Below are 25823 nucleotides of genomic sequence, written 5' to 3' on the forward strand. Positions count from 1 at the left end.
ATTTTCTTGGATCATTGTTTAATGTTAATATTTTGTGGTTTGAAATGTTTCTCAGGTACGATTAGCGACAGTAAAACTATACAGTCGACTCTCTTTATCTCAAAGTCAGTCATACCAGAGAACTATTTCGAGATACCTGTAGTTCCACTCAAACAACTACTGGAAGTTTGACAGACTAAGGGATACCACTCTTGCTTAGCTTAGTAAGGCTAAAATAAATCCTGATGAACATGGATAGGGGATCAATATTCTGGTCCGAGATCTATGTATCTGTATGTAATGTTCTTTTATTATTATAATAATATTATATTATTTTTTGTCTTTTTTATTTATTTCTTTGTACACTTACAATTTTTTCCTGTAGTTTTTAGCCAAAAGAGTAATTTCCAATCGATCTTAGCGTGATTTAAAGTTGAGAAATTTTTCATTCTCGTATACAAGTGATTTTAGAAAATTTAGATTTCTTTTCATTTTCTTTTATTTCAATGTTTCTGCAAGATAAAAGTACAAAAAGATAAAATAAGCCGATTGAGTAGTTTGAGTTGATCACTAAGTCATAATCCCTACTTTATGTACACCCAAACTCATAAATGTATGATTACGGTTGTTTGTTTTTCAAACATTATAAATAATTTGTCATAAAATTTAACAACGCAACACTAATTATTTATCATGGGAATCAAATGATAATAATAACTTTTATCAAAGATAATCTTAGGTAAACACTCGTGGAAAAAGAATGTCATAAATCAATTCCGTGGTCCGTGACCGGAAATTTAATTACACATGTATTGTCAGGTGAACTCTTCAATCTATTTAAATCCCTGAGGTCATATTTTGACATATGTAAAATTCAGAATGGAAATGGGGAATGTGTCAAAGAGACAACAACCCGACCAAAGAGCAGAAAACAGCCGAAGGCCACCAATGGGTCTTCAACACAGCGAGAAAAACACGCACCCAGATGCGGGCTTCAGCTGGCCCCTAAATAAAAATGTGTACTTGTTCAATGAAAATGGACATGTATTAGTTTGAGATAAATAATGGAATTTGAATGCTTTTGTTAATCTTCGTTTGAGTCAACCACAATATCTACTCATCGGGAGTTGAAATACATATATTTATATGGAACAAAGTTCAGGATCATGGGAAAACTTCAACTCGTCCAAATTTAGAGTCAACCGAGTTAGAGACAACAAGAGTTAACTGTATTTGGCGTATGGAACGCTTGTAAGGTGTACATGTCTGTCTGGCATGGTTCATCACACCGTGACCTCATTTTCGTAGAACATTGATTATGTTAAGTTTATGCGATACGCGTAGTAAAACCTTAATGTTACAGACTTTCAACATGAAATCAATGCGAAGTAAACAGGTGAGACATTTCAGTATGTGCACTCTTGTTAGATATTTGCAAACTTATCTTTATGTAAAGGGCTATCATTTATTATTATGTTAAGGGGTATAATTTATTTATATATTTCTTAAAGGCTGACAGCAAGGACCAATTTTTTTAAAATTTGATTTCATTAAATGACAAAACAGTTCCAGCAAAAGGTTATGAGTGGGACAAAGGGAGGATAAACAAGAACTATATATTGAATAGTTGTTGCCACTTTTGTTGTTCATTGAAACAGACATTTGGATACATTCTTTAATTGTTTCTTGAAAAAGATTGGGATTTCCAGATCAAAAATCAGAACTAAATTCTATTAGTCTCTGAAACAATTTTATTAAATAGGATGTCAAGGGTCTGAAGTACCCCTATTATTTTCTATAAAAGATTGGTAATATTTAATAATGATGATTCATTCACTCCCCCCCCCCCCCCCCCCCCCCCCCCCAATCATTTTTTACCACACGTAAAAGCAACCAAGGTGATTGTTAAAAATGGAAAACAAACAATTTTGATAATGACTTCTCCCATTATGCTTAATTATAAATGCCTCTAAAAAAATGTATGAAAGTTCAAAAAAGATGACAGACACATAAACTGATGAAAAAACAGCCAGTAAATGATAAAAACAAAAAGATATATAAATAAAACTTTTAATAAGCTTAGAGTTTAATAACAACTACATCATATTCTAAATCTTGCATCATCAATAAAACATAACTTTGGTCCTTTTAAAAGAAAAATATCTCACACGAATCCATCATAATTCATTACAATATCAATAGTCTAAATTTTTATGTGGTTTTTGAAATATAATATATATAGGTTGTTAAAAAATATGAAAATTAACAATTCAAGATTTTAAGCTCAAAGTTAAGGAACTAAAGGTGTCCTACAAACTATTATGGCATGTCCATTGATCCAACAGATACATTGGATTCCACAATAATAATTTAGGATACAAGTGCTTATTTTCATTCAAGAAACACATTATCTTCCTAGCCACAAAATTAAAATGGATATATAGAGAAATCAGACTCTAGAAGGTACAAATTTAGATGACCATATATGTATTGACATGTTTCTGACAAAAAGACAGATATATTGTTACAGTGTTTTAAGAATACAGATAATATTCAAATATCTTGAGTATCATCGCTTAATTTTTCTCAAACATTTTAAAACTTTTACTAATGTAACATCATAACTAGTGACCTGTTCAAATGAATCCAAGCCTTACAATAATACAAATGAATTGCTTTAACTCAACCTTAATATGAAATTATAGATAGATGGTTTAAATTATTCATATCACAGCAAATTTACAACTTAGTTTTCCACATCTGACAGTTATTAGCATGTCAAAAATGGCCTCCCCTTGTCCGGTTTATACCCTTAATATACTATCAATCTCAGCTTATTTTATAGGATCCTCATTTAAATAAATGTGATATGAATACAACATGTAAAAAATCATCAGCACCTGATTATGTTAACTGTTATATACATGTAGAACTGGAGTATTATAACTTATTGCACATGATAAAAGGTTCACATTCATTACACTAATTTGTTCATTATAAATTCTAACAACCTCCACCTTAAATCGTTTGAAATCTAAATCTTTCAGCAGAATAATCCATACTAGTATTCTTATAAAAACTATGATACATATTAAAGCAGTGTATTAAAGCTCTAAAACAAATACAACTTTTATAACAATAATCAGATTCAAATTTCATGAACAACAAACCTGAAAAATTGAAAAATGGAATTTTTTTTCAACACTAACAAAACAAATGAAACAAAAAAATGCAATGAAAAAATACACAACATGATACAATAAGGTAAAATGGGGATTATAACAACATTATCCTGGCATGGCTTTAAAAAAATAATTTCCTTTAAAAATTTCCAAAAGATATTAAGGCTTTATAGGTTTTTACAAAAATGAAAAGCACTACTATCTTGTCAAAAATATACATGAGACAGTATTTGAACAATTTTCTCCTATCCCCCAACTATCAAAGAAAAAAAATTAAAATAGATTTTTAATATAATATTTACTCATTGCATCATGTTCACAAATTATGAAGTAGTTCTAGAGAGGCGAAGGTTACAATTCTTCGTGTGGAAGGAATGCACCATAGTTTGTTGCTTGACTGCCTACAAAGTCTTCGTTATGATCAACAATTTCTTTTTCTGATAGCTTTCCATCTTTATCATCATCAGCTCGGCCAATTAAATGGTCTGATTCCTCTGTTGCTGTTTCCATATTATCTGGTAAAATCCATGGTTTCATCTCCTCTTTGTCTAATTTCCCATCATTATTTTTATCATAATCTGTAAATCTTTCTTTTTCTGTTGCTTCCCATTCTGGATCATCAGCACCCTCTGAATTATAAAGTATGTATTATGAAATATCACCTTATTCAAAATTCTTAAAAGGCGACTTTCCAATTTCAGTTTTATAAATGAACTGCCCTGATTGACCTGTGGTCATATGGGAAAATCATGTCATAGGATATTGTGACGTGAAGATATTTGCTTTGTGAAGTCATTTTTTCCATTATTTAGGAAAATCATTATTTTCATCAGTTTTCATACACAACAAACCAGTTTTTTATCAAAAAATATGACATACAACATATTCTGTCTGAATAAAAAAATTACCTTGTCCAAGAAATTCTTGTAATGAGATAAATCCATCAGTATCTTTATCATAATCTTTCATAGATCTGTCCATTTCAACTTCATGCATATGTTTGAAGTCATACGGGAATTCGAAGGCTACATATTCCTTCTCATTCAGTGCTCCATCTTTGTCTTCATCTGCGGCATTGAACTTTGAATGGTCTTCTTCTACCATCTATAATTGTAAGTTAAATGATGGGTTAACACCTTATTTATTTAAAGTGTATACACAGAGTAAAGTTACAACAAGTTTGCATGTCATTAACGGTAAATTCAGAAATTTTTGCAATGTTTTTATTATTGCGAAAATTGCAACAAGATAAGTTTCTCAAAAATAAAAACTTGCATTTTAAATTCTGGTAGCATTATTTGTACTCAACATTTCCTTAAATCACAATAATTAATTTTGCAATAATAAAAATGAGTGCAGAAATTTCTGAATTTACAGTTGAACATAAACCAGGAAATAAATGAAGCTGTAATCCCAGCAACAAGAATTCATATGGAATATTTTCACAAGTCCCCTTCCTGATAAAATAGTCCCCAATTTAAGATTTTTCTGATTATGGCATGCATCTGAGGTTTTGATGAATGAAACCAATCACAAATTTGAAGAGAACCTGAAAAAAAATATGGTAGTTAACCTGTTGTTAATAATCAATACAATGCAATAGGAATATTTCCAGTAGTTTCCAGCTAAATTGCAAAAGTATTGGACAATAACTCCTGAAAGGAGTCGACTGACGATTTCATTAATGTAACTTATTTTTCAATCTTGACCTGCTGATCAATTTTGGTATTTACAGATTCTCTCTATCTACTATAGTTTCTAAAAACAAGAGTTCACAGGTAGTAATGTCCTGCCTGCTTTACTTATCATGATTGAATTTCATACCATATACCGAATATAGTTAGACTATTGCTTAAAGTATCGGAGAAACAGATCCAATTACATAATTTGAACATTGACCAATGAACCATAAAAATGAGGTTAAAGTCAGATGAACCCTGCCAGACAACATGAACAGCAGGCAATCATTCCATACACTGAATATAGTAAATTATTATACCTCAGTATGTATATTCTTTATAAAATTCTAGACGAATAAATTCACTATTTTTCCCAAAGTGTCTGAAAAAGACTATTAACCTCTTAATAGTTTCAAAAACTATTTACCAGTTAATAGTCTTTTTGCGGGAAATTTTCCCTTACTTTCTGTATCGTTTGAATTGACTCATCTCCAGAAACTTCCACATGATTGTTTATACTGTAACTGTGCTATTTGCGCAGTCAAATTATTATGACGTCAATACAGAATATAATTTCACAGAAATATTTCATTGTCCTCATAGCCAGTAAATTATACTGTATACTATTGCTTATACTTAGAGAAAAGAAATTACTGATTAAGGAACAATAAAAGTGAGGTCATGGTCAGATGAACCCTGCCAGACACACATGTACACCTCACAATCATTCCATACACAAGCTTTAGTTAACCTCTTGCTTATAGTAATTGAATGAAGTCAAGGTCAGATGAAACCTGCCAGACAGACATGTACACCTTCCAATCATTCTATACATCAAACACAGTGGCTCTATGCTTAAAGTATCTGAGAAACAGACCAAACAACAAAAAACTTAACACTGACCAATGAACCATGAAAATTAGGTCAAGGTCAGATGAAACCTGCAAGTCTTACATGTGCACCTAACAATCATTGCACTAAAAACTTAACTTTGACCACTGATCCATTAAATGAGGTCAAGGGCAGGTGAACCCTGGCATGTCTGAAGGACATGGAGACCTTGCAAGGATCCCATATACAAATATAATTATAGAGTATTTCACAAAAAATTTCTAGCAATTGCTGAACCATGAATATGAGGTCAAGGAAATAGTGGATCAAATTTGGCACTTGGATCAATTGCATATTTTAATTTTGCCAAATCAATTTCACCAAAAAAATATTTTTTTAAATTATATAAGATAATAATTTGTTTTGACACCTGGAATGGAACAAAATAATTAAGAATCAGATACAAGCACCATTTTGATAATTATCTGAAAGAAATTATCTTTAAAAAATCAATTAATTGCAATAGTTTGACATTGAACTGAGAGCAGATCTTTCAAACTTACATTTTATTAATTACAGTATATAAAATAATTATTGTTTTGACACCTGAAATGGAACAACTCACTAACCCATCAGAGACAAAAACCATAAAGATAATAATTTGAAAGAATTGATCTAAAAAAATTATTAGTTGCAACAGTTTGACATTAGAACTCAGGATAGCTATAGATCTATTGAAGTTACATTTTGATAATTAAAGTATATTAAATAATTATTGTTTTGACACCTGAAATGGAAAAACTTACTAACACATCAGAGATAAAACTTGCATTGATCGTTTAGACGAAAAAAGTTAAATTCTGACACTTTCTGCTCAGGCAAAAACTTAACCAATACATTGGTGGCCTTCGGCTGTTTTCTGCCCTTTGGTCGGGTTGTTGTCTCTTTGACACATTCCCCATTTCCATTCTCAATTTTATTGTATATGACTACAGCCAAAATATCATAATTTTAGGTATAAAGTTTTTCTCTTCATACTATAGTTAATTAGTATTCACACAATAACACAAAAATTGGCAAAAATAGCCATTAAAGGGCAATAATTCTATAATGAGAAGACACAGGATTTCAGCCGATTTACTTATTTTTAGATCTTGTCCTGCTAATCATTTTTGCTGTTTATAGTTTATCTCAAACTAATACAGTTTCTTCAAAAAATCACAAAATTGGTAAAAGTTTCTTTTAGTGCAATCACTCATATGAGGAGTCAATTGACCATTTCGGTCATGTTGACTTATTTGTAGATCTTCATCCTGCTGATAATTTTTTTCTCTATCTACTATAGTTACTGCAAAAAAAAACACAAAATAAGTAATAAACTGTTAACACAGGATCGCCTTTTTGTTATTTTGATAGTAAAATGCAAATGTTGAAAATAAAATAGCAATACTTAAACATTTAAGTTATACAAAATATTCAAAGTCAATGAACCATGACTGAAGGTACAGGGCCAAACAATCTCCGGTGAAAAGAGATGTGCCTAGGCCAATATAACTGCATACCAAATATCATTGACCTACCACTAGTGGTTCCCCATAAACTGACCTAATCACAAACTAATACATGTAAATTTAGCAAAAGTTTTAAAGTCAATAGACCATGACTGAGGGTGCAGGCCAAATTATCTCCATGGAAATGAGATGTGCCAATGTTATTACAACCATTGTCCTTCCACTAGTGGTTCCCCATAAACTGACCTAATCACAAACTTATACATGTAAACTAAGCAAAAGTTATAAAGCCAGTGGACCATGACTAAGGGTCAAATAATCTTGATCATGGAAATGAGATGTGCCAATGTTGATACAACTGCATACCAAATATCATTAACCTACCATTAGTGCTTCCCCATAAACTGACCAAATCACAAACTAATACATGTAAACTAAACAAATGTTTCAAAGTCAATAGACCGTCACTTAGGGGGCGGGGGCAAATTATCTCTATGGAAACAACATGTGCCAATGTCAATACAACTGCATACCAAAGATCTTTGACCTAACACTAATGGTTCCCCATAAACTGACATAATCACAAACTAATACATTGTTGATGCTGCCACTGCTGCTGCCGCGGCTGGAAACAGCATACCTAGGTCTTGTTCTTTGACTCCGTCAAGGCTAGACAAAATTTGTCATTCAACCACAAAGACTCTTATAAGAAGTCAACTGTCATTCTTTTACTCCTTAAGCAGTCCTCCAATGGTTTCAGTTATATTGGCGTTTTTGTACATCTTGTATTGCTGATCACTTTTGCTGTAAAAACCTAATTAAACTCTTCCACAGAAATTCACTAGATGAAAAGAATTTCTGAAGTTTTCAAATGTTTATAAAAGTTTTGAAGTCAGTTTGCAAAGATAGTGCACCCTTTGTAGATAATCACATTGTCAATCATGGTTTCAGTACCATATTATATTACAAGAATAAACAAGGAGAAATAATCTTAAAACTACATTTGTAATTGATGTATACAGGAAACTCTTCTTAGATGGCAGTTTACATTATCATTCAATTTCCTTTTAACAACATTTGTCTTTACTTTATGTTCCTAATTAACTTTCATCTACTTGACTACATTTATTGAAAGAAGTCACATGATTAAACAGCTAATTCTTTCTCTCACCATTTACAATAGTGACTAGAACTTTGTCAGAACTGATATTCAATGAATTCAAGTCTGCTTCTTTGTATTTTTTAATGTCGATGAAACAGAAACTTTACAACACAAGACATAAAAACGAATGTATATAGGTCAAAAGATGCTGTTACATATTATTTATTAGAAACCTTAAACCTTAATAATTCAGCATTTTCCTATTCTGCTAAAAAGTTCTTTTCTTGATCTTCAACTTAACACTTAGGTCAAAAAAAAGAAAAGTGTTTGCTTTTATTTTCATGAGAAAAATAAAGTGCTTTGTGTCTTTCTTATGTTAGTTTTTTTTCTCTCTACCAATCTATTCGATTAAGACAATTGCAACTGACTTTAAGGGTTTGTTCTTATGTTCTGCTGTCCCACCCTTGTCCCAGTTAAGGGGAGGATTGAGCGCTCACAGACATAATTCAACCGCCACATTCTTTACATGCCTGGTATTCAGTAGATGTTGTTGATTTATGTTTGTCATATTCGTTACATCCACGTTATTTGAACTCTGGTGGGTAGTCGTCTCATTGGCAATCACACCACATCTCCTTATACATGTATTCATATAGAAAGGGTGTGTTTTTTTGGGGTTTTTTTTATCAATTCTTTTAACTTCAACTTATGAGGAGACCAGCCATTTTGTCCCAATTTCCATCAAAAGTTCAAATAAAAACATTAGGGTAAGCGTTTTAAGACATAAAAAAGGGTAGGCAGCAACCCTTAACATAAAAAGTCATGTATATTTTGTCCGTATTCTATGTGTGAACAAATATATAGATGTAATCCTTTGAGAAAAAGTAATGTATTCTACTTTCATTTCTTATGACTGAGCAATTTAACAGTTAAAACTGAAACTTGTCATAATTTCCAACATGCATCAATAATAAATATATTTAGAAAGGGAAAAAACATGCATAATATCTGCATAATATTCTTTTCATTCAGATATAAAAATAATAAAAGTAAACAAAAACAACCAACGAACTAAAGAGCAAAGTAAAAACTGTAAACTGCCACCAAAGGATATAAAATCCATATAAACAAAGAGTTGTCCTGTATACTGACCTTTTTTACCTTGTTGAAGTCTTCCAGATCTTCTTGGTCTCTGTGCTTAAAATCTTCCATATCTTCTGGATTATAACCATACTGTTTACTAATGTACTCTTTCCATGTCACCTTCCCATCTTTGTCAGTATCATGTTCTTTTAACTGTTCTAAAGAATCTTCTTCGTCCAGTTTTCTAAAAGGTAATCAGACAAAAATACAAAGCAATTTAGATTAAGGTTTTGCAACAGTAACTATACTGAGTAAGAAAAGTTTTTCTATTAAAAAACTTTTAATTAAAAATTCACGAAATTGTGGAAATCAATTTTATAATCATGTTTTTGTCGAACATATTGCACCTTATGATTTATGTTCTTTGTTACAATAATTTAATGATCAAATTTGAACCAGTAACAAGTAAAATCAAAATGTCTCAAAATAAACAATGATAAAACAAAATGTTAAATCTTTCATACTTTTTTAAAAACAAATTTCATATTACAGTTAATCTGTGTAATAAAAATATAAGTAACATGTTTTTTTTTAAAAGGTTAATCATTAATGGCATCAAGCATTCTTTTTTTTAATTTTTAGTAAGGATAAAGAAACCTATAGGGATAACACCCATAACATATCTTCTCCATTGTAGTATTACAGAAAAATAGACTGTGATAAACACTGATCTCTCATGGACATTTTTTGCCAGTATTTAAAACCATTCAAATATGTAGAAATACTGAGTTTTAACAAATAAAAGAAGCAAATTTAACATTTTGAAAGTAAGACTAACTGAAAAGATGAAAGAATCCACTGTGTTAGTTCCTCTGCTGTTACAAATCCATCACCATTTACATCCATCTTCTTTACCAATAATGCCAATCGTCTTTTTGATTCCTCTGGACTCAAATCATCAAACTCTTCTTCTAATTTTTTAGACCCTATTACAAGGCAAAAATATTGTTAACTATAAGATTTGTTGTTTTGCAAACAATTTACACTGATGGTGTAGTATAATATAGGACATAACATGTGTATCGCTTAAGTTCAAGTTACAGTAAATGGGCTATGTCACAGATTTTGGTAAAATTTTGCATACAACTTTCCTCGTTGAAACTTCAACTGAAAATCAAAAAAAAAAATAAGAAGGTAGCAATTTTCTTTCAGCCAGAAACAAACACTGATGTGCATGTAACTGGGAAATTTGACAAAAAATGTGCTAATGTTACATGCATCTGTTAAGTCCTATCAGATGAACTAAAGAAACACTTGTTGTTTTTGCTTGTTTATCTGTTATTTTTTCAGAGGAGTTCCATGTGCATACCTAGTGGGGGTTATTCCAGAAACATGAGATATACCTATGGAATTATTTAAAAGGTTTCTTTATCAAAATCCTCCCCTTTATCAACTAATGTTTTGAGTTCAGGCATGCTGAGCACCAATAGCTAATTACTGAAGTTTTATTTAGGATTGTGTTCAGACCAGTGTTATCTATATGAAATTAAGAATATACCTAATACTGCCTCATGGTCATAATGGGAATTGTGTTCGCCATCTTTATCGACATGATCATGGTGCATGTGGCTGGGTGGTTTGTGTCCTGCTCCATGCTTGTCTGTTTCTTTCTCACCACAAGCAAGGCCAACAGCTAACACTAGCAATAAAAATGTGAAATCCATTTCTGAAAACAAAAAGAAAGACATTGTTAAAAACATTTGATATATATGTATATACATGTGTTTTAAATCTTAACTGTTTCCTCAGCTGTAAATTAAAGTGGATTTAGGGAACAATATTATATATGTAACACTCAGAAATGTGTCCATCCCCCCAAACGTGTCCGATTCCCCCAAACGTGTCCATATGACGTCGCTGAACTGCAAAACATGTCTAGTTGCTAAAGGGCGCCAAAACGTGTTCTGTTTATAAGCGCCCAGTTGTGTCCATTTAATTAAAAAAAAGGCCAAACGTGTCCGGTTTATATGAAACCGTAAAGTCTCACTTTTAAAAGCACACAAACCTCTTTTGCATGAAGCAGGTCGTACAATACCCTCATACATTATATAGCCATTTAGGTATCATCGAAGAATATTAGTACAATAGAATCCACTAAGTAAACAATTATTAAAACTGTACAAAACTAATAAATTGCAATGTTTATGTTTTTTTTAAATACGCATGACATATTTGCCACTGGACATTAAGCAATCAACATTCAATAGTTCATTAGGTGTTGCAAATTTAGCTTTCATACTTAATAAAAAATAACCGGCGTTGAACAAATTAATGCTAATAAGTTTCCACTTTATTAACAGTGAAGCACCGTGAAAATTTACAAGATAAAATATATTAAATTTTTATTTTTGAAATACCTCTATCTGAACTTTATATAAAACATTATTAAAACCGCTGCAAGTAAAAATAACTATTTATTGTGGGATTCTTTTTTAACCTGGTGTCTATTTTTTTGAAAGCAGAAGTCACTGTGCAGTGAAGCATGTCTTGAACATTTGTCTATACGGCTTACTAAACTTTCCTCCAGATTTCTTTGGGTAGCTACTTTGATTTTTAAGAATTCAACCGAACCCGACGTCTTTTATCGTATCCCACGCCATATAATTGCCGTAAACGTTTTTGACTTCAAAGAGTTATATTGGCGCTAAAAGTTTTGAGACGTTGTGGCGTTTTCATCTGGACACGTTTTGGCGAATAACAATTATCGGACACGTTTGGGCGATTTATGATTTGAAGGACACGTTTGGGCGGAATAGACACGTTTGGGGGTATCGGACACGTTTGGGGGTATCGGACACGTTTGGGGGGATGGACACGTTTGGGAGTGTTACATATATACACATGACATTTAGATAAATGACACCATTTTAGCTATTAACAGTATCATCTGAGGTCCAGGATTCAAGAAATACTTCAGAAAATTAAGTCTTTAGATATGTCACCCTCATAAATAATAATTATTTTATATTCATAACATGTACGGGTATATTTAGATTTAACTTCCTTCTATAAATGAGGAAACAGTGTCATGAGAGATGTCTGCCATTGTATAGCTGCTAGCAATTACAATTTACAAAATTTCTTGATTCCTGATAGAATTCAACATGTCCTTGTTATATAATTAGCATGCATATATGTCTTTGTTGATATGATATGAACTAAATGATTAATACCCATTCAATAGTATACAGCATTAACATTAACCATTTCCCAAAAAATGGTAAAATTGATGTCACATTGGGAAACCTGAATAATTCATTCATTATATTCCACTGAATTCCTATTACTTCATTAACGCCTGAATGCATAGACAATGAAAAATCTTCAATCAATTATTCGGAATAGCTTGGGATTTACCTATCTCAATAAAATTGAGATGATTGCTGAATTTGGTCACCTCTTCTACAGGGCACCAATCGCAATCCAGGATTCATGAAGAGTTTTTATTGTGTTAGGAAGTCAGGCCCTCACAAGTAGGAGAGATAGATTACGGGGAGGGACTGAATTATTTGGGTTAGACAGTACAAGTCAGTTAGAAATCAATGTCTTTTTCACAAGAATGTGTATCACTATCGAAGAAAAACGTCTTGAGCAGCACATTCAGAGTCTCTATCCCAATTTTCAAAGGGAACATGATAAAGATTATTATACATACTTTCTGAATTTTGGTAAATAAGGCTATAATTAGATATGATGTAAGCAAATATCACACAAGAGGCTGTCGAGTGACAGCAAAACGGTATTTTCCTACAGAGGTCCAACCCTGAACAGTTGAGCAAGTATGGACACAACATTTAAGCTGAAAACAGCTCTGAATTTGGATTGTGATTGAATATTTATAATAGATTATTATCTAATTAATAATGAAAATGATATTTGCAAATCTGAACCCCAAACAGGATCATGTAAAAATTAAACATTAACACACACAACAAAAATAAAATACCACACAACAACTGTGACATCTACCTTCATAACACACATGACTTAAAAAAATAGTTATAAAGAAATTTTGATGTTATCATTACTGGTTCATGGAATAAGTTTGAGTTATTTCCCTTTGAACAGAAATATGGTTTAACATAGATATGATTTCAATAAAAATAGTTCTCTAAAATTAGATATGATGTAACACAATGTATATCTATTTTAAAATTATAATCAAATATATTAATATGTCCAAATATTTTTTCTTTCATTTGTCACAAACTAATATAGATCTGCAACTTATCTATCAACTTTATCTACACAATGTAATGTAATGAAATATATCCTTTAATTAAAATAGATTATTATCTAATTAAAGAAGTTCACTTCATAAAAAAAAATTATATATATAGCATTCAGAAAATTAGTTTATACAGAATAACAAACAAACCTACCACAAAATTATTCAAACAATTTACCAAAGAAAAGAAAAAAAAAATCCAAAATATCATTTATCATTTATACAATGTCTTTTAAAAATCTTTTAAAAAATAAGTTATTTCCCTTTGTACAGAAATGGATTAATTCATCAAAAACTGAATTCTTGGGAAAGGGCTATAACTGAACAAATGGAGAAAAGCTAAAATCATGAAAATTGAACTTGACCTTCAATTAGTCACAGGAAACAACATATCTAAATTTGAAAAATTTTCTTCAAAGCATTTTTATGTAAATGAATGGACACTGTTTGACAGACACCCACCCGCCAGCCCACCCACCCGCCCGCCGTATATCCCCAAATCAATAACCAATGTTTACTTCGAAAATCCGGTTAAAAATGATATCCCTTTAGTTCTATATACAATAATCCTCTATCAAAATATTCTAATAGGAAACACACATGTTTGAATATCTAATCAACTAATAGATCTATGTATTTTATACTTCATATACAGGTGCTGTTAAATTAAAAGCCATCTCTTTGTCTTAAATTTAGTTCTCAATTGATTCTTGCTGTCAATTTTTCAGTGCAAGTCAGGTAGGCAGATCCTGGTGTATCTGTGGTAATCTTTATTTCAAGATCAATGGAATATAAGCCATCAATACTGATCAATGAAATATAAGCCATCAACACTGATCAATGGAATATAAGCCATCAACACTGATCAATGGAATATAAGCCATCAACACTGATCAATGGAATATAAGCCATCAATACTGATTAATGAAAGGATATTAGTATTCTTATCTCTCCTAACTTTACAAGATCTTACTTTTGAAGAAATTGATCTCTCTGATACAAATGATGCAAATATTTTAGTACACAAACTTCCTAAAGTTCTGTCAAAGGGAATAATTAACATTAAAAAGTTGCTAACTGTTCAGCTTTTATTTCCTACAAAGACCTAATAAACTGCTTCACTGAGCGCAGCTGGATACGCCCTCAGAGGTCCAACCCTGAATCATGTGAATAGTTGGGGCAAAAATGGACACAATATTCAAGCTTGATACAGGTCTGAATTTGGATTGTAATGAAATATTTGATATGTTATAGGTTTCTGAATAAATGTAGTCAAAGAACTAGAAATTGGTTATATGAAAGATTTCTTGCTGTTGTGCAATACAATGTGCTGTAGCGTAATACTTAGTAAATCTGTTGTCACATCTTCCTATATCAGACTATAAACAAATAAATCTTATAATTCAGAAATATAAAATCAAAATTTATAATAATCAAGCTTACAAAAATAGATATAAACAATTTACCAAAGTTTCATAAAAAATGCTGAAAGCATTTTCACATTGTCGTCCGAAAACTGGAAAATCCCCCTTTTTGTAACGAATAAAACCCCATAAAAATCAGAAACGTATAGTCTGAAATTTATAAAAATCAAAAGGGAGCTCATGTTGATAGAAATAAACAATTCACCAAAGTTTCTTTCAAATTGGTAAAATTGTTTTTGAGTTATTGTCTGAAAACTGGAAAATCCCCCCTTTTTTAATGAATAAAACCCCAAAACTCAGAAAACGTAAATCCGACATTTATAAAAAACGAAAGGGAGCTCACATCAATAGATATGAACAATTCACAAAAGTTTCTTGCAAAATTGGTGAAATATTTTTAGAGTTATTTTCCGAAAACTGGAAAATCCCTCCTTTTTTAATGAATAAAACCCCAAAACTCGGAAACGGTAAATCCCAAATTTATAAAAAACGAAAGGGAGCTCATGTCAATAGATATGAACAATTCACAAAAGTTTCATGCAAATTGGTGAAATTGTTTTTGAGTTATTGTCCAAAAACTGGAAAATCCCCCCTTTTTTAATGACTAAAACCCCAAAACCGGGAAATGATAAATCTGAAATTTATAAAAAATGAAAGGGAGCTCACGTCAATAGATATAAACAATTCACCAAAGTTTCATGCATATTGGTTTAAGCTTTTTTGAATAAATGTCTGACATGTTGACGACGGACGGACGGTCAACGGTATACCATAATACATCCCGTAAACGGGCGTATAAAAATTGAACTTCTGTGGCCTGATGTATTGATGAACAAATAAATACATATTTATGATATTTTTTGATTGATCACTTATCATTTTATCCATAAATATCAATTCAAACAAAATAGCCACAAACTTGAATGATTACTAACTTGCGAAATATAAATTTTAATTTTAAGTTTTTACAGGACCACTTGGAGAAAAAGATTCCAGAAGCACAGTGAGTGCATAAAACAAATTGCTATCTTTATTGATTTGTAGTAGACAAAACAGATTTTTGAGTCGGGTATTTTCTGTAAATTAAAAAAATTTGCGATCTTTTAATAATGGCTAAAATTGTGAAAGAATAAGATTTTTTAAAGATATAAAGTCAAATTTAAATTCTGATAGCATTATTTATATGCAGCATTTCTTGAAATTACAATAATTAATTTCCTATTTTTTGTCTGTTTAACAATTGCTATAATAAATCATCATAAATTCATTTATGTACACAAAATTTCTGAATATATACAGTATTTTTTTTGTGATGAAGACTTATTTTAGTCCTCTAAATGATGCAAAACAGGATTTGTGACCTTGCCTTTGACCTGACCAAAAAACCTAAAAGAGTCTTGTTCACACCAATCAATAAGGGGATATCTCAAGCTGAGTTTGGTGAATTCAGAACATACTATTCAAAAGATACAACTGGAAGCCAAAACTATGCTCAGCTTTCAGTCTATCAATTGCTGCTGTGACCTTTGACCTAATGACTTCAAAAATCATTGAGTTCTACTTCATCACAAGGGGCATTATCACACAAATTTTAGTAAAAGTTGGAGAGGGTTCATAGGACAACATCCAATCAAAGTGCTTGTGAGCACTGAAGGGTAAAGATTGTTTTCATTTTGCAATGTTGTGAATTTTTAAACAAAACTTGAATTGCATTTTGCTAGACAAGCTAAATATTGAGTTGGAGTTATCTTCCTTTGTTCATGATTGTACATTTGTTGTCTAACCTATTTTTATAAAAGACTCATATTTACCATGCATTTTTAATATTAGTTCATTTAAATGTTTTGGAGTTTAGTATGGCGTCCATTTTCACAGAACTAGTAAACATTTTTGTTTGCGGGCCAGCTGAAGCCCACCTCAGGGTGCGATTTTCTCACTGTGTTGAAGACCCGTTGGTGGCCATCGGCTGTTTTCTGCTCTTTGGTCGGGTTGTTGTCTCTTTGACACATTCCCCATTTCCATTCTCAATTTTATTACTTGTGCAATTTTTAATAAAAAAATGTTTACTTGACAAGTACGGAAATTCAAATACACAGCACATTGTAACTTAAATATCAAAGTATAACATATCATCAATAAATTGCATGACATTGACTGGAAAGGATCTACAGAATGATCACTTCACTGCACTATTTTGTTTGAACTATTAAAGGTAGTGATCAACCTTGGAAGATATAGATATCAAGTCAGTACCATAGGGTTTTGATTGCATTTCATGCAATCTTTATAATAAAACAAAACTTTGCCCAAATTTCAGTTTATTTACAGCTGCTGTGACCTTGACCTTATGAACTCACTTTATAACCTGTAAAAAATCAATAGGTTCTTCCACACTACATGATGCATTATCAAACCAATTTTTGCTTAAGATATTATTCATGACTCTGTAAGAGATTATATTGGTCAAAATGGACAATAAGTAGATCTGGACATTGTGAACATTTTTTCTCTATTCATAACAGTTTTCAAGATAATAGACAATACTTGCATTTTACCCCTATGTTCTATTATTGGCCATGATGGCAATGTTGGTTGGCCATTGAGTTTGTCTCACACAATTTTTGATACTAGATACTTTAAAGATGATGGTGTTCCTGTTTAGTTTCAATTGGCCTGGTATATGTAGTTTGAGAAGATTTTTGTTTTAGTTTTTCAGGCCTTTAGGAATTTATCTGTGAGAAATACATGTATAATAAATTATGCATCATACCATTATCAGTTCATAACATTATAATAGTCTAGTAAATTAAAAGTGCTATGTACAATACTTTTATTTTTACTTAAATAACTAAATGCAACAAAATCAGGCCATGCAAATTTAGTTTTATCATTTACATCCATTGTTTATCTAATTATTCATTTGCAAATATTTCTTTTGAGTAAAAATTATATAATCAATACTCAACCCTATCTCTCGTCATGAAATGTAGACTGTCATTCTTGTAAATTCAGAAATTTTTACTTGCACTTTTTTTAAATGGGACCCAAAAACAAAACAACTGTTTTAACTGTACCCAACTGGCCCTTTTTTTTTGTGCAGAACCTTAAATTAGCGAAAATTGGGCAAATTTCATTTTCCCAAGTATTATTATTGACATCGATGTTCTTCTGAAATACCAACAATATATTCTGTGTCGATATATATATGTTTTAACAAAAGTAAAACACAATAATGTACTCCTATGGCCTTTATTATTAAGGTAAAATGCTACATAATTTACATTTAACTGAACATGATTGAATTGTTAAATAAATGATATATCAATATGTTGTGCTTGTAAAAGCTGTTACAAGCTTATCAAAATTCAATATCATGTCTTTACAATATAGAAAATGAGATACATATTTAATAATGTCTCTTCAGTTAATCCAATAATATATCTTTAATTAACATCTAAATATATTTTCTATAATTTAAATAGCATACTCTAAGAAGCTACAGAACTGTAGCTAGGACGGACCTTGGCAAATATAAAAAAAAATAAATGGGGAATGTGTCTATGGGTCACAGATGATGCCCCCGCTTGCATATAACATATAAAGGAACATAACTCAAGAACTGTATAAGTGACGCTACCCAATCTGTACTTGATCTGAGTTTTGTGGTAAGAAGTATTGTGTATAAGTTTCATAACTTTTGGTTGAGGTAAGCTAAAGTTAGAGAACGGAAACGAAAAATTCAGCAATTTTTCAGGGGCATAACTCTAGAACGGTGACACCACCAAAATTCAAACTTGATTTGTGTTTTGTGGTAATAAGCATTGTGTATAACTTTCAAAACATTTGGTAGAGAATGGAAACGAAAAATTAAGCAATTTTTCCATTTGTAAAGGGGCATAACTCTAGAACAGTAAAAGTGACGCCACCCAAATTCAAACTTGACCTGTGTTTTGTGTTAATAAGCATTGTGTATAAGTTTCATAACATTTAGTTGAGGCAAACTAAAGTGAGAGAACGGAAACCAATTTTGGGACGTACAGACGGACGGAGGGACGTACGTACAGACGGACAAGGGTAAAACTTAATGCCCCCTCCGTGATGGCGGGGGCATAAAAAACCACCCAAGGACCATAAGGGGTACAGTTCCACAACTAACTGGTAAGGACCGACAAGACCCACATGTATGCATTGCACTGGAACAAATCTTGTTGCTAAAATGATGATTCCATTTAACAAATACATATATACAAGTTGCTTTCTTTAAAAAAAAGACATGAAAGAAAAGCAATATGTGAACCCGCAGCCGCTGACTGGTCACCAGAAAATTGTTGCTGAATTTTTGTTTGCTTTTGAATTGAAATAATTGACTGTGAATAGAATAAGATAAAGATGATATTAAAACCCCTTTATTATATGTAATTGTGTGAAGATTCTTGCACAAGTCAGTTGAAAGCAATGTTGGATAGTTGTGAATAGAAAAGTCTATATATACAGCTACTATTTGAATTTTCATTTTAAGGCTTGGCTATTTTATTTATTACAGTATTAGAAAAACAGACCAAAACACAATAAACTGCTTCGCCTAGCGCAGCTGGATACGACCGCAGAGGTCCAACCCTGAACAGTTGGGGCAAAAATGGACACAATATTCAAGCTTGATACAGGTCTGAATTTGGATTGTAATTAAATATTTGACATATTATAGGTTTCTGACACAGAATAAATGTAGTCAAAGAACTTGAAATTGGTTGTATGATTTGAATTTATATTCAGTTGAAGATTTCTTGCTGTTGAGCAATACACTGTGCTGTTGCGCAATACTTAGTAAATCTGTTTTCAGACTATATACAAACGAATTAGCAAAATAAATTGTGACCCCCAATTTTTTTTTTAAGAGAATTTTCTTTAACAGTTGGAACCATCACCCCCCAAAACAATCCCAACCTTCCTTTTATGGTATTGAACCTTTTGGTTAAATTTCATAGAGATCCATACACTTAAATTAAAGTTATTGCTCGGAAACCAAATGTCTTCGGACGATGCAGATGCCGACGACAACGACATGATACCAATATACATGATATACGACCGCGGTCGTATAAAAACTTAACATTGAGCAATGAACCGTGAAAATGATGTCAAGGTCAAATAAAACCTGCCAGACTGACATGCACATCGTAAAATATTTCCATACACCAAATATAGTTGACCTATTCCATACAGTATTAAAAAAACTGACAAAAACACAAAAACTTAACTTTAACCACTGAACCATGAAAATGAGGTCAAGGTCAGATGACACCTGCCAGTTGGACATGTACACCTTACAATCATTACATACACCAAATATAGTAGACCTATTGCTTATAGTATCTGAGATATGGACTTGACCATGAAAACTTAACCTTGTTCACTGATCCATGAAATGAGGTTGAGGTCAAGTGAAAACTGTCTGACAGGCATGAGGACCTTGCAAGGTATACTCATTATAAGAGAGAAATTAACATTACAAAAAAATCTTAACTTTTTTTTCAAATAGTCACTGAACCATGAAAATGAGGTCAAGGACAATGGAAATATGACAGACGGAAACTTCATATCATAAGGCATTTATATACAAAGTATGAAGCATCCAGGTCTTCTACCTTCTGAAATATTAAGCTTTTAAGAAGTTAATCAATGCCGCCGCCGGATCACTTTCCCTATGTCGAGCTTTCTGCAACGAAAGTCGCAGGCTCAACAAAAATGATAAGCTAATTGTAAAACACTTTTGTATAAATTTCTGTTACTTCCCTTGTTTTACCATGTTTTTCAAATTATCCTCTTAAAATAATATAAATGGATACAAAATATAAATGAAATACAAATTAAACATAGAATGGTATAATAATGGTAATTAAAAGATTTAAACTTTCTTAGGACAAATGAAAAAAATACAAATTTTTAAAGTTATTTGAGAGACCTATACTTTTTTCAATGCTTAAATTGAATTTCATATGATGATTATTTCCTAAATCTGGCTAAGAGTGACCATGTAAAATATGGCTAGAAAAAAAATCCAAAACATTTGAAAACTTACAACATTATAAAGAATGGGAACACTATATAAAAATTGGGAAAGGGGTGAAAAAACAAAAAAAAACAGAAGGGGACAAAAATCAAATACATAAATGTATTTAGTCAAGATAAGGCCAAAAAAATATGTCTGTTTAAGGTTACATCATTGAAAAAAATATGGTAGGTAAGTCGGTATTTTCATTTATTTTTATTTTTTGCGACATGATTTTGAGTCGTGAGGTCCGTCTTGCAGTGGTCGGAGTTGTCCACAGGCCAAGTTTACCTGTATTTTCAATGATTGGATTATTTCCCTTGATTATTGGTTGGAAAAAAATGGCGTCAAAAAGTTTACTTCATCAAACAAGTCGCAAGTTTCTTAAAATAACTGTCATATTCAAGATTGTGAACATTTAAATGTATCAGGCAATTGATTCATTTTATTGGCAACTCTAACTTCGCTTTTGACAAGAGTTCAGTTAATTTTTCACTTTACGACAGGAATAAAATTTGTAAGGGTTCCGCGGAACCCAGTGTCTCGCCTAATTTTGCTGTTAATGGCAGGCTCAACAAAAATGAGGAAAAAAATCAATAAAAATATTCCTTTAGATACTATCTTTTGATTGTAAGAAGCTACTGTCAAAGTTTGGTATAAATCCAGGATAGTTTATGAATCTAATAAATGTTTTAAAAACTTTAACTGCAGAATGTTAACTGGAAGAAAAACTAAGTCCATTTATAAGTAATATACGGATAAACAGGTACAAATGTTAACAAAATTTCCTTCTAGATACTAGCTTTTGATCGTAAACAAGCTTCTGTCCAAATTTGGTACAAATCCAGGATAGTTTAAGAAAGTTATTAAAATTTTAAAAACTTTAACCACAGAGTGAATGTATTGTTTCCTGGCAGAAAAACTAAGTCCATTTATAAGTAAAATACGGAAAAAATGAAATTTTGTTTTTAACAAATTTACTTCTGGATACTATCTTATGATCATAAACAAGCTTCTGTCCAAGTTTGGTACAAATCCAGGATAGTTTAAGATAGTTATTAAAATTTTAAAAACTTTAACAACAGACTGAATGTATTGTTTCCTGGCAGAAAAACTAAGTCCATTTATAAGTAAAATACAGAAAAAATGAAATTTTGTTTTTAACAAATTTACTTCTGGATACTATCGTATGATCATAAACAAGCTTCTTTCCAAGTTTGGTACAAATCCAGGATAGTTTAAGAAAGTTATTAAAATTTCAAAAACTTTAACCACAGAGTGAATATTTGTGGACGCCGCCGCCGACGCCGACGGAATGTAGGATCGCTATGTCTCGCTTTTTCGACTAAAGTCGAAGGCTCAACAAAAATGACTTAAGGTCGGCACTCAAAAGTAGGGTCTGTCGGGTAACCGTAAACAGACATATATTTTTTGTTTAGGTCTAGGGAGATGTGGTTTTATTGCTAATGAGACAACTATTCACAAAGTTCAAATGAAGTGGATGTAAGCAATTATAGGCAACCATACAGCCTACAACAATGAGAATAAACAGCTGCACCATGAGCGCATGATATGCCCGTCGCATTTTTTATGAATAAATTTCAAAACTTCTCAATGTCATATCAGAAATTTGTGAGAAACTAAAGGGAGGTTATCTTAATTGATATAAACCAGTCACCAAAGTTTAATGAAAACTGTTCAAAGCACTTAAAAGGTATTGTCCGAAAACTAGAAAATCACCCCTTTTTTATGAATAAAATCCCATAACTCGGAAGTGTAAAATCTAAAATTTATAAAAATTGAAAGGGAGCTTACATCAATAGATATAAACAATTCTCCAAAGTTTCATGAGAACTGCTGCAAGCATCTTTGAGTTATTGTCCGAAAACTGGAAAATCCCTCTTTTTTTTAATGAATAAAACTCCATAACTCGGAAAAAATAAAATCTAAAATTTATAAAAATCAAAATGGAGCTCATGTCAACAGATATAAACAATTGACGAAAGTTTCTTGCAAATTGGTGAAAGCATTTTTGAGTTATTGTCTGAAAACTGGAAAATCACATCTTTTTTAATGAATAAAACCCCATAACTCAGAAATGTAAAATCTAAATTTTATAAAAAATGAAAGGGAGCTCACATCAATAGATATGAACAATTCACCACAGTTTTATGCAAATTGGTTGAAGAGTTTTGAGTTACTGTCCAACATGTTGACAACGGACGGACAACGGTATACCATTATACATGTACGTCCTGTAAACGGGCGTATAAAAACCTGTACCGTCTAGTTGCCTATAAAAGGCCCTGACATGAAAATATGTAACAATTCAATAGAGTAAACTGACAGCCCTCAATAAAGCTTATTATGGAGGTGACAGGACAGTGACATCTATCCAGTACACATACAATATATTGTTGTTTACTTATTAACCTTTGCCTCCAATACCACCTGTAGTCGTGATTGCAACCGCCATTCTTTGATGGCTGGCCATGGTATGACCCTTTATACTTTTTTAGAACTGCCCCAGCTGAACTGTGTTGACAGCAGGGAGTTCAACCATGCAATTTATGGTCCATAAACTCTTCCCAGATGCGTTTGTAAGAAAATATGACAACCTGAATGCCCTTCTTAAGAGTTCAAAATCGTAAAAATGTGAAAAGTAGACAAAATCAGGTGGGGATAGGAGTCATTTGATGGCCACTAAGTTAATGGTATGTGCCGTAGGTATTAACTATTATCCTAATTACATGCATAGGTGGTACAGGAACACAAGGAGGTATAATATTTAAAAAAAACCTGGTCTGTAAAATCTAGGGTCAAACACTCTTATGTCAGAAATCTGTAAAAACAGACATTTAGGCAGACCTGGCTTGCCAATAATAATTCCCCAACAAGACACTCAAGTCACATTTACTTCTGCTCATTCATTCAGTATGGATGGACTGCTGTAACTAAAAGGTAATAATTGATTGACAAAGAAACACAGTTCGGTCAATGTTCACCTCTCAAGGCCAGTCTTCACACTCAACCACAGGCCCAACAGCCCAGGCTTGTAAAATTGCTTTCGGGCCTGTAAAAATCTTCTCTACAGGCCAACAAAATTCAACTAAAATTTTGCATAAAATTGAGATTCAGGCCTGTGGATTCAAAGGTTTATCATGAAGACTGCAAGGCATATTAAAATTAAAAAAATAGACTGAAAATGACTATTTTTTCAGCTGGGGTGGGTTCAAACCCACCAGAAAATATACAAACTCTCGCCCAAACCACCACCCATACCATGCCCCCACATCTCATTACATAGTTTGATAGATCAGTATCAGTTACAGCATCAAGAGTCAACTAATTTGCATGGTTTGCAAATTTTTGAAAATGCCTGATTTCCCAGAAATCTCTTAGGGTCGAATCACACCTTAAAACGCCCCTGAAACCCAGCAGAAGTCAAATTTGACAATTTTGATCAAATACGTGTTAATAACCCCTTCACTCCTAATCCCACCTGTAGTCGTGATTTCAACTGAGTTCTATATTAATCTTGTTATTAAAGAGAATACATTAAATAGTAATACTCTTATCTAAAAAAAAAAAGGAGGGATATGTAGCTTTATTATCAAAATGAACACAAAAAACGGAGACAAAAATCTCCAGTTATGAGGCCAAAACTCCAGCTGAAAATTTTAAAATCTTCAGTTGTGACTCTGTCACATGTATGGTATAATATTGACAAAAGTAAAACATGTTCATTAATTTTGGATCATCGACTTTAATCTTTTTTCTCATTGAAAAAAGAGGACCACTCTTGTAGAAAAGTTGTTCAAATATAAATGAATTTAAAAGGCTAAGTTTTACTTTTTTTCTTTTCTACAACAGTAAAATAATCCTTTGACTGAGGGACAATCCTTTATTTAAGGGTTATTACTCATTTGGGGGGGGGGGGGGGTTGTTCCCAACCTGTTAATACCACATGTATCTATAATTTCAGCAACAGAAAAACACAGGATAATTACTAAATACTAGTGAAATTCAAATGAAACTTCACCAGTATAATATTAATTAATCAATGATGACATTCTAAGTTAACTCTTCATTACTTCCATAAATCATAAAAAAAAGTTTTACCCAATTTAACTGTAAATTTCATTTACCAAAATTCACTAATGAATATACCCTGTAGTGTAAAGATGCCCAGTCTTACCAGAAAAAGATTTACCTTCTGCAAATCTGTCGTCTGCAAATTTAGCACTGTATGAATGTACAATAAAACACACGTCTTCTCTTTACTTTTAAATTAAACAGCCAATTATTATGCTAAAGGTGTATATATACACGTGGCTTTGTGTGATTAGATACAATGTAGTACAAAGATCGTCTAACTCAAACAACATATAATCCCCGCCAGCTGGCTAACCGGGGAATGTAAAAGGTAGATAACTTATGTCTCAAGTTTCTTTTCGCGCCTAAATGTCTTTGTAATATTGATCAAAACACTGACGTACTGTTTACTCGGATGAATGTGGGACTATTATACACCCTATAATCTTATGACCCAGAATTAATCCAAGATCTGATGGCTGGCGAATAAATCATACAGATTTCCATCTCCCTACAAAAAACTTGCAGTTGCCTTCTTAAGTCAACAAGAAGAAACTTGGCTTGCAGGATCTTCAGTGCAGTAGAGGAGAGACGAAGAAT

The 25823-nt window shown here is 31.9% G+C and overlaps 1 protein-coding gene across 3 annotated transcripts; it reads right to left on the reverse strand.

Moving 5' to 3' along the window:
* Positions 1-2035: 2035 nt before the first annotated feature.
* Positions 2036-25547, reverse strand: LOC127733880 (calumenin-like). 3 transcript variants are annotated; one of them, XM_052243342.1, is made up of 6 exons: positions 25342-25547; positions 10926-11093; positions 10206-10353; positions 9446-9611; positions 4070-4265; positions 2036-3790 (listed from the first exon to the last, which is right to left on the reverse strand). In XM_052243342.1, the coding sequence occupies exons 2-6, from the start codon at positions 11089-11091 to the stop codon at positions 3513-3515; spliced, it is 954 nt and encodes a 317-aa protein (XP_052099302.1). In that variant the 5' UTR covers positions 11092-11093; positions 25342-25547; the 3' UTR covers positions 2036-3512. The 3 variants fall into 3 exon arrangements, with proteins under 3 accessions (XP_052099302.1, XP_052099290.1, XP_052099297.1); XM_052243330.1 differs by having other exon boundaries at positions 9437-9611; XM_052243337.1 differs by having other exon boundaries at positions 9437-9611; positions 25327-25547.
* Between the last annotated feature and the right edge of the window lie 276 nt (positions 25548-25823).

The sequence above is a fragment of the Mytilus californianus genome, unplaced genomic scaffold, assembly GCF_021869535.1.
Source record: "Mytilus californianus isolate M0D057914Y unplaced genomic scaffold, xbMytCali1.0.p SCAF_1, whole genome shotgun sequence".
Classification (NCBI taxonomy): Eukaryota; Metazoa; Mollusca; class Bivalvia; order Mytilida; family Mytilidae; genus Mytilus; species Mytilus californianus.

What these genes read in the sequence shown, in the direction of transcription:
- LOC127733880 (XM_052243330.1), bottom strand. Translation starts at nt 11,091, where the DNA reads ATGGATTTCACATTTTTATTGCTAGTGTTAGCTGTTGGCCTTGCTTGT. An exon ending in ACTTCAACAAGGTAAAAAAG is followed by an intron (nt 4,266 to 9,436) that starts GTCAGTATACAG and finishes TTACAATTATAG; the next exon opens with ATGGTAGAAGAAGACCATTC. An exon ending in ACAAGAATTTCTTGGACAAG is followed by an intron (nt 3,791 to 4,069) that starts GTAATTTTTTTA and finishes TTTATAATTCAG; the next exon opens with AGGGTGCTGATGATCCAGAA.